This window comes from Phascolarctos cinereus, unplaced genomic scaffold (assembly GCF_003287225.1).
Source record: "Phascolarctos cinereus isolate Bilbo 61053 unplaced genomic scaffold, phaCin_HiC Scaffold_2;HRSCAF=192, whole genome shotgun sequence".
Classification (NCBI taxonomy): domain Eukaryota; kingdom Metazoa; phylum Chordata; class Mammalia; order Diprotodontia; family Phascolarctidae; genus Phascolarctos; species Phascolarctos cinereus.
In genome coordinates, this window is record NW_027555625.1 from 62,689,986 (window position 1) to 62,704,576 (window position 14,591).

Sequence of the window (14,591 nt, forward strand, 5' to 3'; positions counted from 1 at the left end):
CTTCAAGGATCCATGATTTCCTTGGTTTAGGTATTCCCTCCTCCCATGTGTGACTTAAGTAAGCTCATCTCCTGGTTGCCTACCTTCGGGTGATAAGTGATTTTGCACTTAGTAATTTTCCCAAGGTCACACAGATAGTAAATGGCAGAAAGAGGATTTGAACCAAGCTGCTCTAACTTGAAATCAATCTGTGCTCTCGCAGAGGTGGGGACAGAGATACAATGAATGAAAATAATCCCTACTCAAAAGGACCTCACATTCTGAAGGAGGAGACAGCAAGAATATAGTGAACAAATATAAATAAATACAAAGGAGTTAACTATATGGTGCTTCAAGAGGGGGTGTTGATGGGATCAGGAAGGCTTCAGTAGAAGGTGGTGTCTGAGCTATGTCATGAAGGAAGAGAGGATTCTGAGATGGAGGTGAAGAGGGAGTGCATTCCAGGCATGGGGGAGAGCAAATCAGTGCAAAGGCCCAAAGGTGGGAAATGACACATCATGTGGGAGGAGTAGAAATAAACAGAAATAGGAATTTGTTCGGATGGTGTTTGAGTGGATTGCAGAGTAATCTCCACTGAAGAAGAAGAGATCCATTACTTTTTCATAGCTTAACAGAAGAATTTATACTTGACCTAGAGGCAATGAGGAACCACCGGAGTTGATGATGTAGGGGAGGGGCATGGTCAGATCTATGCGTAAGAAAAATCACTTTGGCAGGAGTGTAGAGAATGGATTGGGGGGGTGAGAAGCTTGAGGAAGGACAAAGAATTAGGAAGCTATTGCAGGTAATAGAAGCTTGAATTAGGGTGATGACTGTGTAGAGGTTTTGGGTGAGAGAGATGTTATAAAGGTAGAAACAGCACTATTGGCAACTGATGACATATGTGGGGTGAGGGAGAATGATGTCAAAGATGACCTTAAGATTCCAAATTGAGGAGACTGGAATAATGATGATGTCTTTGATAGAAATAAAGTCAAGCATTCCTTAGATCCTCAGATCTTCATGAGCTTGCTCCATGATCCCAAGGAAGTCACTGTCCTGCTTGGGCCTTGGTTTGAGACTAAAGACTCCTCCCACCCTGCTCTGATTGTTTTGACTCTTGGGTGTTCCTGGAGTCTGGTTTGGAGCAGTTTGAAGCCATAAGCTTCGACCTTCGAGAATAGCTCACCTCTGTGTTTCTTTGATGTCCTCAGAGTTGGAAAAACGATAAAGAAGTCTCCAAATATATCCAGAGTTGCATCCCGAATGGCGACTGGGTCTGTCTGGTTACCCATATACTCATCTGTGATGAGATGGATCAACTCAGAAGGGGTGCCCTGGGATAAACATAGAATAAAACTTAGGAGACTCCATGAGACTCATGTCAGAGACGAAATCTTATCCTTTAGCCTAAGCTTGGGGCAATGGCAAGAATGCTGGGCTTGGGATCAGAAGAGACAATCTAGCTGTTCAAGGTAGCTATGGGGCTCTGGCCTTGGAATCAAGAAGATCTGAATTAAAATCCAGCCTTAGATACTTACTAGTTGTGTGGCCCTGGGTGAGATATTATCCCCTGTCTGCCTCAGTTTCCCCATCTATAAAATGGGAATAATAATAGCACATGCTTCCTAATGTTGTATAAAATGAGATAAAATTTATAAAGCACTTTGCAAATCTTAAAGCATTATATAAATGCTAGGCAGCTAGGTGATGCAGTGCAATCCAGAATCCTGGAATCAGGAAGACCTGAGTTTAAATCTAGCCTCAGACACTTACTAGCTGTGTGACCCTGGGCAAGTCACTTAACCCTGTGCTGCAAAATGAACTGGAGAAGGAAATGGCAAACCATTTTAGCATCTTTACCAAGAAAACCCCAAATGCGGTCATGGAGAGTTGGACACAACTGAAATGATTGACCAGCCACAATTATTATTATTACGTTTGGGTTGTAGCACTAACTTGGTGTAGTGGGTAGAATGCTACACATGGAATCAGGAATCTTTTGGCTCAGTTTCTGAGACATATTAGCCGTGTGACTCTGGGCATATTCCTTGCCTCTCTAAACCTCCATTTTATTATGGGATCTCAGGCAAATTACTTTACTGGGCTTCAGGTTCATTTAGTTCTCAAGGAAGGGGTTGTGCTGTGTGATCTCTTAAGGTCTAATCTGTCATTATTGTTTAAGTCCTAAGGCCCCTTCCAGATCTTGTATTTTGTTTAGTTTTGCTTTTGTCTGGACCTGTGATTTCATTGGTGTGGGATCCTTCCAGTAACTGATGCAAACCAGTAACTTCTGAGATTTATACTTTGAGAGAGTTGTCTGGGAGTGCTGAGAAGTTACATGACTTGCCTAGGGTCAGTTTGTGTCAGAGACAGGACTGGAACCCAGCCTGCCCTTGTTCTAATGTTCCACATTGCTCCCAGTATTGTCTGTTTCAACATTCCAATGTTCTAAAATGTCTTCCGATTCTGACATCCTGTGTTCTAATGCCCCATTCCAGCTCTGATACTCCCAGCTACAATATTCTAATACTTTAAGATTTCTTTCCACTCCGATATTCTATATTCTGAGGTCCCTTATCCTTGTAACGGTTCAGGGGCTGGATAACATAAGTATTATTACCCCCATTTTACAGATGACGAAATGGAAGCTGTGATAGGTTTGAATAAGTTCACCAAGGTCATATAGGTAGCTGGTGGCAGACAGAGTATTTGAAACAAGGTCTTCTGGTTCAGTCCTCTTTCCAAAACATCCAGGTCTCACCTAGGGGGTGGTCTGTGAACTCTGATCACCTACCTGCCAAAGTCATTTCTTTATCCAGTGGCCCTCTGGCCTTCTGAATGCTTCTATCTCTGGGGCCCAGTGGGAGTAAATAAACCAGGCTGGCGGGGTGGGGTGGGGTGGTGGTACCATGAGAGGAAAATCAAGCTGAGGAAGCAGAAGGAAAGACCCAAGTGTTTTCTCACCAACACAACACTTTTGTTCTTCAGCAAGGTAAGTGCCGATTCTTTTTTCATTCCATCTTCCAGATTTTGGGGCATCCATGCCTGGTGGAGGAAAGTAAATCCTTGGTCAAAAGATTATGTTTCTCAGCCTTTCCTCTAAGAAGCCTCAAACAACAGAAAAACATGGAAAAATTTGCATGAAATAATGAAAAGTGAAATGAGCAGAACCAAGAGAACATTGTGTACAGTAACAATAATGTTGTTTTAAGAACACCTTTGAATGAGTAAGTCATTTTGAATATTATAAATTTGATTATTTAATTACAAATTAAAATGCTATCCACATCTAGAGAAAGAGCAGATAAATAGAAGTATGTAGAGTATGATTTGCATATATATACATATTTATGTATAATGAGAGCTTTCTATAGGGCAGGGTGGGGAGAGAGGGAGAAAAAAAGTACACAGCAGAGAACAAAAGAAAACTTAGAAGGAAGCATAGAAAAACAGGATAGCTTTGGAAATAATATGTAGTCTTTATTACGTAGTTTTTCAAAAATAGGAAACAGTGTGAAAAGGAAATTCACTGTTTTATATGGAATCTTCTTTTTATGTTGTGCTGTGTACAAGGAAATAATCTTTCTTTTGTCTTTAAGTTCAAAATGAATAAAAAAAATTAATGGGGGAAAAACATGTAAAGGGAAAAAAAGGAGCCCCAACTAAGACTGATCAGCTGGGACCCACACCTGACATCTACCCTCATCCCCAAGAGGACATCCAGTATCCTCAATGTATTGACTCAACTTCCTCACTCCTGGGCAACAAGATGGGCACATCACTTTCCTGATACTGTTTCCCCAGAGGGATTGAGGAGGAACAACCTGAAACATTCCCTCTTTTGAACCATCATGGACTTTAGAGCTAAAAGAGGACTTAGAGGAAATTTAGTCTAATAGTTCCCAACTTGTAGGTCACAAACCCCTAAATGCTATAGAATTATTGTGAAGAATCCATGAATCCACATTTTCTCTCAAAGTTGAAAATCAGCATTACCCATAATGGCATTAAATGACTCAGCATAATAAAGACATATTTTTGGCCTCAATCTCTTCACTTGTAAAATGAGAGTTGGACAAGATAAACCCTTATAGCTCTAGAGCTATGGCTCAAGGAAATTGTACCTTGCATAGCCTGAAAAATTGTCCTTGTGCAATATGTGTACAGCTTTTCCAAATAATAATTCTAGTAATGACAATTGACATCTGTATAAGTGCCTGCTTGTGCAAGGCACTGTGCTAAGAGCTTTACAGTTATTATCTCATTTGATTGTCATGTAGAGAAATACTATTGTGATTAACAAAATTCAATCTAATTTAAAAGTGTTACTGAGGGAATGCTGTATTTGGAAGTTATAAGTATATAAAAGCAAAAGATCTCAATGAATTATTTTAAGCTTCAAAGAGTAGCATTCAGAATAGTTGTTTGATGTCATGTATTTTATTCATTAATGGATACTAGTTGTACAACCGCCTTGATGTCAAAGGTCCTCACAGTTCTCTCGAGTTAAGGATTGAGTGAATTCTTTTACGCAAGGGAAACACAAAGCCTGGGGGAGAGGAAGGGATTTTTCTCAGGGTCACACAACTGATAAGAGGCAGACGCAGGATTCAAACTCAGGGGTCTAACATTATATTCCATGCTTTTATTTCTGAACGTGATACTGTCTGGGCGAATATAAATCTAGAAAGTATTTAAAAAGGTTAAATGGATAAATAGAATAGAAAATCACACAATAAAGTATGATTGTGAGGATCAAATCAAATGAGTTAAGTAAAGCTCTTTGCAAACCTAATATAATAGCACTACATAAATGTTTGCTGCTACTAATTAAGTCATGCTAAAAGGTACCATTGACAAGGAAAGAATGTCAATATGAAATGTCTTCACAACTAATGGCATAACAACTAAACTTATAAAAGTTTACTGAGCCATGAGAAGAATACAGAAAACCTTGACTCAGTACATGGAAACAAATGAAAAGGCAAATAGGAGATATACTTTTTTTTTCTTTGAGGAAAACAAAACAAAAGCCTAAACTCCAAATCCCAGAAGTCCATTCAGATCCAGAATAGACTTAGTTGGTTAGGTGTCCTTCATTCTCGAAGGGGACCAAAATGGCATCACTATGTTAGAGCCAAGTTGCAGTGCGTCCCACCATGGCTGCTCAGACCAGTATGAGCTTGGAATGCTCTACTATAGGTCAGGCATAAATAGTCCATGTGAACATTTGGGGTGGATTCTCCAAATTTGTGAATCTTGCATTTCTTTTTAGCTACTTCAATTCTGCTTTGCTCATAGAGCATAGCGCCTTCTTTGATGTGAGTACACCAGGCAGGGTGGTCCTTTGCCAGGGTCTCCCATGTCACCCAATCACCTCTAGGTCCACAGTAGACTTAACCCCTTTAGGGAGGGCATTAACAAAAATATAAGCATGGAAAATTTCCCTCCCTTAATGTGATAGTTCTAACCATACACTCCACTCAAGTCCACATTTCCTCACTGTGGTGTGTAGGTGACCTTAGACTTCTTTTTTCACCATTTTCCAGCATGAATATTTTTACTACCCCAACCTTCTCAGAATCCTTTTATATGTCGTCTTCCTCCATTGGAATGTAAGCTTCTTGAGAGCAGAGATTGTCTTACTTTTTGCTTTATTTACATATCCAGCTCTTAGCAGAGAGCCTGGCACATTGTAAGTGTATAAATATGAGTATATAAATGCTTGTTTCCTTGCCTTGCCTTGGTAATGCCACCCAAATTATTTTTATAAATTTAATAATAAAGCTTTAAAAACAATGAGATGTCTCCGAATGGAATATAATGATAAAATTTATATTAATTTTTATAAAAGTGGGCAAGAACATTAAGGGGAAAATTTTTTTAAAGGAAGAAAGGGGACTCACTGTCAGATTTCAAATTTTATTATAAAGCAATAATTATCAAACTATCTTGTACTGAATTAAAAAAAAAGAAAAATAGATCAATGAAGTAAGTTAGATAACCTAGTACAGGAACTAAATGCGTCACAATAGACTACTGTTTGGTAAATCCAAGATCATAAAATACTGGGGAAGAAACTTATGATTCAATTTTTTTAAAAAAGGTTGAGAAATTGGACACCAGTATGGTAGAAAATGGGGTTATCATCACCATCACCAACAAGCATTTATTAAGCACCTACTATGTGCCTCAGGTTAAGCTGGATGGGAATCCAGTTTATTCTCAAGTACAGGAAATGAGACCCTCTTTATGCCCCTGGCATGGGGCAAAAAGCATGGATTGAACTGGGAGTCAAAAGCTCTCTACCTGAGTATCAGCTCTGCCACTAACTTACTACTGTGGGAACATAGTGAACCACACTGCCTCCATCTTGTGACTCAATTCTGGAGCTAGCTCAGTTCCCTTTCTATTCAATTACGGATCTAGTCCAATTTCCATCTTGTGAGAAAACTTTATTGTATTGTTTGAACTTATCCTGGCCACCTATCTGCTGCCTAGAGAGCCCTAACCAAGGACCTGGGTTATGCTGACTAGAGACCTAGAAGGATACAAAGATTGATGCAAGTTTTCTCACAACTATATATCTCAGGCACACATGACTTGTCTGAAAACCAGCCCCCTACTGGTCAATTAGTTAACGTTTCCATGTTCCTTTGATTGTTTACAGACACTTGAGAGTGGGATATCTCTTTTTCTGATTTCAGGGAATTGCATCTGTTCCCTTTCCCCTCCCAATTTGGAAAATCCCTGATCTTTCTTTTAGTTAGAAATCAGATTACCCAATTTTCTCTTCTGTAAATTGTTTTCTTTTAGCTAACAGGTCTTTTTTAAAAAAATCATTTTTAATGCATATAAAAAACTGCCTCCCCCTGTATTCGAGGGTCCAGTGCCAAAGCTGGGGAGATCTGGTCCCAATTTGTTATGCAGTTGGCATGCATTGCTCAACAAATCAATATGCTTGGAATCTCAAACCTGTTTCCTCCACCATTTCATCTTTCACCCACCACAGAACCCAGGGAAGAGCTTACAAATTCATGGTTTCTTTCTAATTTTCTTTGGTGATCTTGCTTCTAACTTACTTAAACAATTAATTCTGTTATATAAATCTTGAGCCTTCTCAAAAGACATTTCTAGTCACCTCCCCCTCCCATCATTGTGAATATCTATACCTATTATCTATAAGAGGGTCTGGGTCCAGGTGATGGTGGAGGTGGGCTAGTGGTCCCTCCTCACAGATCCCTCTTTGGTTTGAATTACTCTTCCTATTCCTTAATTAAATTTTACCCATTTTTAAAGTTGCTCCCTGATTTAGACAAGCTCTTTTCTTTTCATAGTCAGGAAAGGTTTAAGTACCAGGTAAATTTAAACTGCAAAGTACACACTCTTTTTTTTCCTTCACTCTGAGATTAATTTCAAACTAGCTGCCTTCCTTCATCACACTAAAACAAGGTCTAGCAATCTTTAGGGGGAGAAATTATTTAAGTGTTATTTACATCCAAAACTTTTACAAAGTTTAATTCTTATTTTTCCTTAAAACAAATTCTTCAGAGTGGCACCCCAAAACTCACTAAGGTATTGTAGCATATGTTAAGCTTCTGCTAAGTGTCTTCTCAGATAGGACAAAGAGAAGGGAGTGAGTTCCTGGAATTAACTGAAGTCCTAAGAGTTCTCTCCTGTAATCTTAAAATAATCAATCGTCAAATTCCTTAATCTCCAAGCTTCAAAATCTACTAAGATGTTTTTAGCAGTTCTGCAAGCTAGGAAAAAGTTTTCCTTTCTTTGGTTTTCTGACTTTATCTCTGAAATCCCAACGTGGCCTCAGCTAAAATGACAGAGAAAAAGTATCTTGCAGGTTTTTTTTCCCTTTATTTTTAACCTAATCGCTCACTGAAAGTCTGAAGTAGGAGTTAATCCTGCTTACTGGGGTAGAGACTTCAGCATTTGGGAGAACTGCTTCAAGTATGAAACTTCATTAATCTTCCCCAGCACTGTGAAAAAAAATATAGCAAGTTTCTCCAATAAAGGCCTCATCTCTCAATTGTGGAAAGAACTGAGTCAAATTTATAAAAATAAGAGCCCTTCTTCAATTGAGAAATGGCCAAAGGATATGATCAGGCAGTTTTCAGATGAAGAAAGCAAAGCTATACATAGTCAACCCTAGTAAATCACTATCGATTAGAGAAATGAAAATTAAAACAACTCTGATGTACCGCCTCACATTTATCAGATTGGCTCATATGGCAGAAAAGGAAAATGACAAATGTTAGAGGGAATGTGGGAAATTGGGACACTAATGTACTATCAGTGGAGTTGTGAACTGATTCAGCTGTTCTGGAGGGCAGTTTGGAACTATGCCCAAAGGACTATAAAACTGCATACCCTTTCACCCAGCAGTAGGTCTAATAGTTCTATGTCCCAAGAGATTTTTTTTTAAAAGGGAAAAGACCTATATGTATAAAAATATTTACAGCAGTTCTTTTTGAGGTGGCAAAGAATTGGAAATTGAGGGAATACCTATCAATCGGGGAATGGCTGAACAAGTTGTGGTATGTGATTATGATGGAATACAATTGTGCTATAAGAAATGATGAGCAGGATCCTTTCAGAAAAACCAGGGAAGGCTTACATGAACTAATGCAAAGTGAAGTGACCAGAACCAGGAGAACATTGCATGCAGTAGCAACACTATTGTACAATGATCAACTGTGAATGACTTAGCTATTTGATCAATACAAAGATCCAAGACTATGATGAAAAATGCTAGCCACCTCCAGAGAAAGAACTGATGGAATCTGAATGCAGATGAAAGCATACCGGTGTTTTATTTTATTTTTCCTGTTTGTTTGTTTTGGTCTGTTTTTCCCCCCCCACAACATGACTAATGTGGAAATATGTTTTGTATGAATGCACATACGTAACCTATATCAGATTGCTTGCCTTCTCAATGTTGGGGTAGAAGCAGGGAGGGAGGGATAGAATTTGGAGCTCAAAATTGTAAAACACAAAGATTAAAAATTGTTTTTACATGTAATAGGGAAAAAAATAAAAAATTTTAAAAAAATATTCCCCAGCATTCTAAACTCTTGGGCGGCAGCTTTTTACCAGTTTTTCTGGCTGGCTCCAATTTCCCCTTAGAAATCTTTCAAGGTTGCAGAATCTATACACGACGCTAAACACAAACACAAGATAAACACATACTTGCTAGCTGTAATTTTTTCAATTTGCAGTAATGAAAAGAGCTGAATTAGGGCCAAAAATGAATTCCCAGCTGAATCTCTTGCAGATTTGTGCTACGTGTCACATAATTCAATTGCTCACTATTTAGTTATTCCCAGAGCTATTGGGAGCATCCCCTGGTTCCAAGCTACCAAAAATCTATCCGGGGGAACCCATAACCCTGCCCTACCCATGGGGGAAAATTTTGGCTTCATCTAAATTAAGTTTTTAACCTAACTTTCCCCATGCCCGGGAGAAAACTTAATCCAAAATTTAAACTTAATCCTTACCATAGCTTGGAAGAAATGGGGATGGAGATCAGTGAGTCCAACCCCCAAAGTAGTCTTCCATGAAAAATTCTCTCAGTGAAAAATTAACCAGAGAATTCTACAGAGTTTTTTCTGAAAGGGTGGTAAGGTTAGCGTCTTGACTTGATCTAGCATGGCTTGCCAAAAACTGTGGTGGGTTAAAGATGAAATGACTGAGGAAATGGGTTTGAGCTTCCAAGCATATCAATTTATTGAGTAATGCCTGCCAACTGCATAACAAATTGGGACAAGATGTCCTCAGCTTTGGCACTGGACCCCTGAAGACAGGGGGAGACAGATTTTTTTATGCATTAAAAATAATTAATCAAATAGATCAGTTAGTTGAAAGAAAACAAATAACCAGCATTCAAAATTAAGTAATCTGATTTCTAATTGAAGGAAAGATTAGGGACTTTCCAAATTGGGAGGGGGAGAGGGAATAGATGCAATTCCCTGAAATAAAAAAAGAGGTGTCCCACTCCCCCCAAATATCTGTAAATAATCAAAGGAACATGGAAACAATAATTGATTGACCAGTGTGGGGCTAGTTTTCAGATAAGACATATGGGTTGCTTGAGATGTAGAATTGTGAGAAAACTTCTTACATCAGTCTTTGGATCACACTGGGTTTCTGGTCAGCATAATCTAGGTCCTTAGTTAAGGGTCTCTAAACAGCAGAGAGAGGGGGTCCAGCTTCCCAGCCATTCAGGGCTGGGTTCAAACAATGCAATACAGTTTTCTCACAATTCCCACAATTGAATAAAGTTTACTCACAAGACAGAAGTTCAACTAGACCCATAACTGAATAGAAAGGGAACTGAGCTAGCTCCAGAATTTAGCCACAAATTGGAGTCAATATGGTTCCCTCACTTCCCACACTATATATCCTTGAGCAAATCACTTCCCGGTCTCACTCTTTGTTCCCATGTGAAATGCGGAATATGGAGGAAAAGGAGGGTTAGAGTAGACTAGATGATCTTAAAGATTTCTTTCCATTGCTATCAAGCTTGGATTCTATGATTCTAGGCCAATGGTGGTAAGTGGGAAGCGGTGGTGTGCTGGTAAATATTTAATAACCAGCTCTCCAAAAGCAGGACATACTTTCCAATCAATCACTTTTAAGTTTAATCTGCATCATTAACAATTTTCTCCATCACTTTCTTAAGTCTAAACAGTCAACAATGTGACATATCAAGCCTCCAGATTTGTAACATTTACTGATTTCTGAGGCATAAATGCTGACACTGAAAATAGAATATTTGGCTATTTTTCCAATCTGGCTTTCTTAAGCTGACTCCAGCTCAACCTTAGCCAGCATGCAAGAACCTTGTGAATTTTGAGAATGAGGCTACATCTCCTTCTTGGGAGACCCAGGTCCTAGCTGAACTTGGCCAGTTTGAGAGGTGAATTGTTAGCATGATATCACTGAAAAAACATCATTTTAGGAAGCATAAGAACTGGTTCAAATCTTTTATTTACTAGCTGTGTAACTGGGGTAGGTCACAACTTCTCTGGCCGTCAGTTTTGTATCCTTTCAAATAAGGGAGTTAGACTAGATAACTTCTCAGGTCCTTTTCAGATCTAAATCCTAGAATCCTAGGATCTTGGAACCCAGGGAACCGCTGATGGCCCAGAACAACCTTGCATTCCTTTCCTGATGCTTCAACAATGGTCATAAAGTCTGTGCAAACTTGAAAGCACTATATAAACATTAGCTGCTGTTATTGCTATTTCTATCAGGAACAAAAAAAAATTCTCAGACTGGAGAGCTCAATTCTTTGCTCTCAGCAGCTTTCTAAGACTCTTAAGTTTTGGTGGTGGTGGGTGGTTGTTCTGGGTCCACTATGTTGGAGTCAAAGTACAGTTTGTCCAACTGTGGCTGATCAGATGAATATGAGCTCAGAAGGCTCTATCTCAGGTAGGGTGCAAATAGTCCATATGAACATTTGGAATGGAGATGACATGGAAACATCTCTAAATTTGCATATCTTGTTTCTTTTGATCTACTGCAATTCTGCTTTGCTCAAAGAGCACAGTGCCTCCTTTGATTCAGGCACACCATGGTGGGCTGTCCTATGCCAGCATCTCCCATGTCTCACAACTGATTCCAAAGTTCTTCAGAGAGACCTTGAGAGTGTCCTTATATCCCTTCTTCTGACCACCATGTGAGCGCCTACCTTGCATGAGTTCTTCATAAAATAATCTTTTAGGCAAACATATGTTTGGCATTCAAACAATGTGGCCAGCCCGCCATAGTTGTACTTTGTACAGTAGAGTTTGAATGCTTCACAGTTTACCTCGAGAAAGGACCTCATTGGCCTGTACCTTATCTTGACAGGTGATCTTCAGAATCTTCCTAAGACACTTCAAATGCAAACAATTCAGTTTCCTGGCGTGGCACTGGTATGCTATTCAGGTGTCACAGGCATACAACAATGAAGTCAGTACAAAGCGCTTTGGTTTGGTAGACAACCTACTACCTCTTTACTCCCACACTTTTCTTCAGAACTTCCTAAACACCGAGCTATATCTGACAAGCTATGAGTCAACCTCATTATCTATGCATACGTCTCTGGAAAGTATACAGCTGAGGTAAGTGAACCTATCCACAGCATTCAAAATTTCTCCATTTTGCTGTAACCAGTGGTTCCATGTATGGATGGTGTGGTGCTGGCTGGTGGAGAACCTGTATTTTCTTGGTGTTAATTATTATACCCAAATCAGCACAAGTAGCAGAGAATGAAGCATCTCAGCTTCAGAAGTTGTATTGCGTGCACAATCAATCATCTGCAAACAAAAAATCGTGCACCAACTCTCCCTCCACTTTAGTCTTAGCTTGTAGCTTTTTCAAGTTAAATAATTTACCATTAGTGTGGTAGCTGACCTTAAAGCTGTTTTTGTCCTCATTGAAAGTTTCTGACAACAGTGCTGAAAACATCATGCTAAAAAACATGGGAGCAAGTGCACAGCTTTACTTCATTCCACTGATGACTGGCAAAGTGCAAGGGCATCATCCATTATCCAGAACCTGGGCAGGCATGCTGTCATGAAACTGACACACAATGCTGATGAACTTCCCTGGGCAACCAAATTCTGACATAATTTTCCACAAGTCCTCATGACTGACAATATCAGCTTTGACCAGATTGATGAATGTTGAGTACAGACCTCTGTTCTGCTCCTGGCATTTCTCCCAGGGCTGTTGGGCAGCAAATACCATATGGACTATTCTTTGGCCCTTTCTGAAACCATACTGGCTCTCAGGAAGATGACCATCTTCCAGGTGAAGGATCAGTCTATTATGGAGGACTCTGGCAAGAATCCTGCCAGCAATGACTAAGACAGAGAACCCTCTGTTACTGTCAGAGGACAATATATTTTCCTTTACCTTTATAGAGATTGACAATGGAGGCATCCTTGAACTCCTGATGGATAACCTCTTCTTCCCACATAACCCCCAAAATTTCAGTTTTAAAGCGGATGCCAATATGCATTGGTAGAGAAAGCTTCCCCATCTGAGAATTCCTGATACCAATGAAATCATGGATCCAGTCTCCATCCCCACTCCCCTGCCAAGGCATTGAAATAATCTTACCAAAGGTATCATGTGCCCAAACTCATGATTGGTGACTCCAAACAAATAGGGAATTCTTGGGAATTCTTTCTCTAAGAGGAGCTTTTCTGGGAACTTTGGTAAGAGAACACCATCCACAGTAGCTGGGATATATGGTAGCTGTAAGAGAAGAAGAAAACTTTTTTTTGGTGAGTTATTCTTTCATTTTGGATTTACCCATACAACACCAGGAGTCAGGAAATTAGGGCTTTCATCTCACTTCTATTTTTAACTTGCTGTCTGACCTTGGAAAAGTTATTTCCCTTTTTTTGGCTCAAGTTTTTTCATATATAAAATGAGATTGGATTTGATTAGGTCCCTCCCTGCCCTGACTTCTCATGTTCAAAAGCCTCTTCCAGCTTTGTCATTCCATGATCTGTATCCAAACATTCTGTATTCAAGGTCTCGGACAAATTTCATGTTTTTGTTTCTAAGATGCCTTCCAGCTTTGCCATTCTATGACCTGTGCTTTGAAGTTCCTTCCTTGTCCCGGATTCCCTTTGGCGACTAGAAGTAGTGTCCTGATCTCAGGTATATTTCTGCCTGGTATCTACATCTGGTTCTCATGCTCAGAGAGCTGAAGGGAGCTATTTGGAGAAGGGCCTGCCATTGTTCAAGGGCCCAATTTCTTGGGTCTTTGATAAACAGAGGACCATGTTCACTAAGAAAGTTTCTTCAACTTTCTCCAGACTTTTCACTTGCCTGTGTCTCCTCTAGGAAAACAATTCTATCTTCCCTAGCTCTCTGTTTCTCTTTCACATTTCTTCCCTCAGTCCCTAGCATCTGTTTACTCTCCTGCTTCAGGCTCAAATGTTGGAAGGCAAAGGGAGGCTCTACTTAACCTAGTATCTATGCCAGGCCTTGCCCTTGATTTAGGAATTCACCATCAAATATTGGAGAAAGGCATGGAGTGAGTATTCAATTGGGTTGGTGCTCTTGACCCACATCCTTTTTTGGCCAAGCCCAGGGTTTGCCAGAGCAGATAGCTCAGGCTCAGAGAGCTGTAGTTCTGGCAGCTTGAACTCCAAGGAATACCTTCCCTTCAGGTGGCCAATTTGTTCCAGAGTCATCTCTTATGTTTAGTCTGGAACCCAGTGATCTCTGTGGACCAAAGTCCTGGATGGAATCAGGGAAAAATCCCTCCTCGATTTTTAGAGACAATGGGAAGGAATGGAGAGGTCTTGATCTTTCTGGCAGCAGAATAGGCATTTCTGAATTCATTGTGTGCAGTCCATCAGTTATACCAGAACTACCTATTTCCAGAAGAAGCCAACTTACAGATGAGAATTTCCTGTCGAATATCATGTTCTCTATATTCCGTAAACACCGGATCAAAACAGCTGAGCTAGAACCTTCACAGCCATGTAAGAGAGCAATGTCCTGGTGATTTTAAAGGAACAGACATTTATAAGTATCAGAAGAAGGGACTAAGGAGATTTCTGTTTCCCAATGAAAAGACTGAGGAGGCA

General features: G+C 39.8%; 1 protein-coding gene across 8 annotated transcripts in view; it reads right to left on the reverse strand.

Annotated features, from left to right (window-relative positions):
- Window positions 1-14,591, reverse strand: part of CES3 (carboxylesterase 3) — a 66,238-nt gene that overhangs the window by 10,289 nt on the left and 41,358 nt on the right. For all 8 annotated transcript variants that reach the window (XM_020989414.2, XM_020989411.2, XM_078149440.1 and 5 more), the window contains exons 8-11: window positions 14,401-14,502; window positions 13,105-13,242; window positions 2,947-3,027; window positions 1,169-1,316 (exon numbers count right to left, since the gene is read on the reverse strand). In XM_020989414.2, coding sequence (XP_020845073.1) covers window positions 1,169-1,316; window positions 2,947-3,027; window positions 13,105-13,242; window positions 14,401-14,502 — 469 coding nt within the window. The remainder of the gene's footprint in view (window positions 1-1,168; window positions 1,317-2,946; window positions 3,028-13,104; window positions 13,243-14,400; window positions 14,503-14,591) is intronic.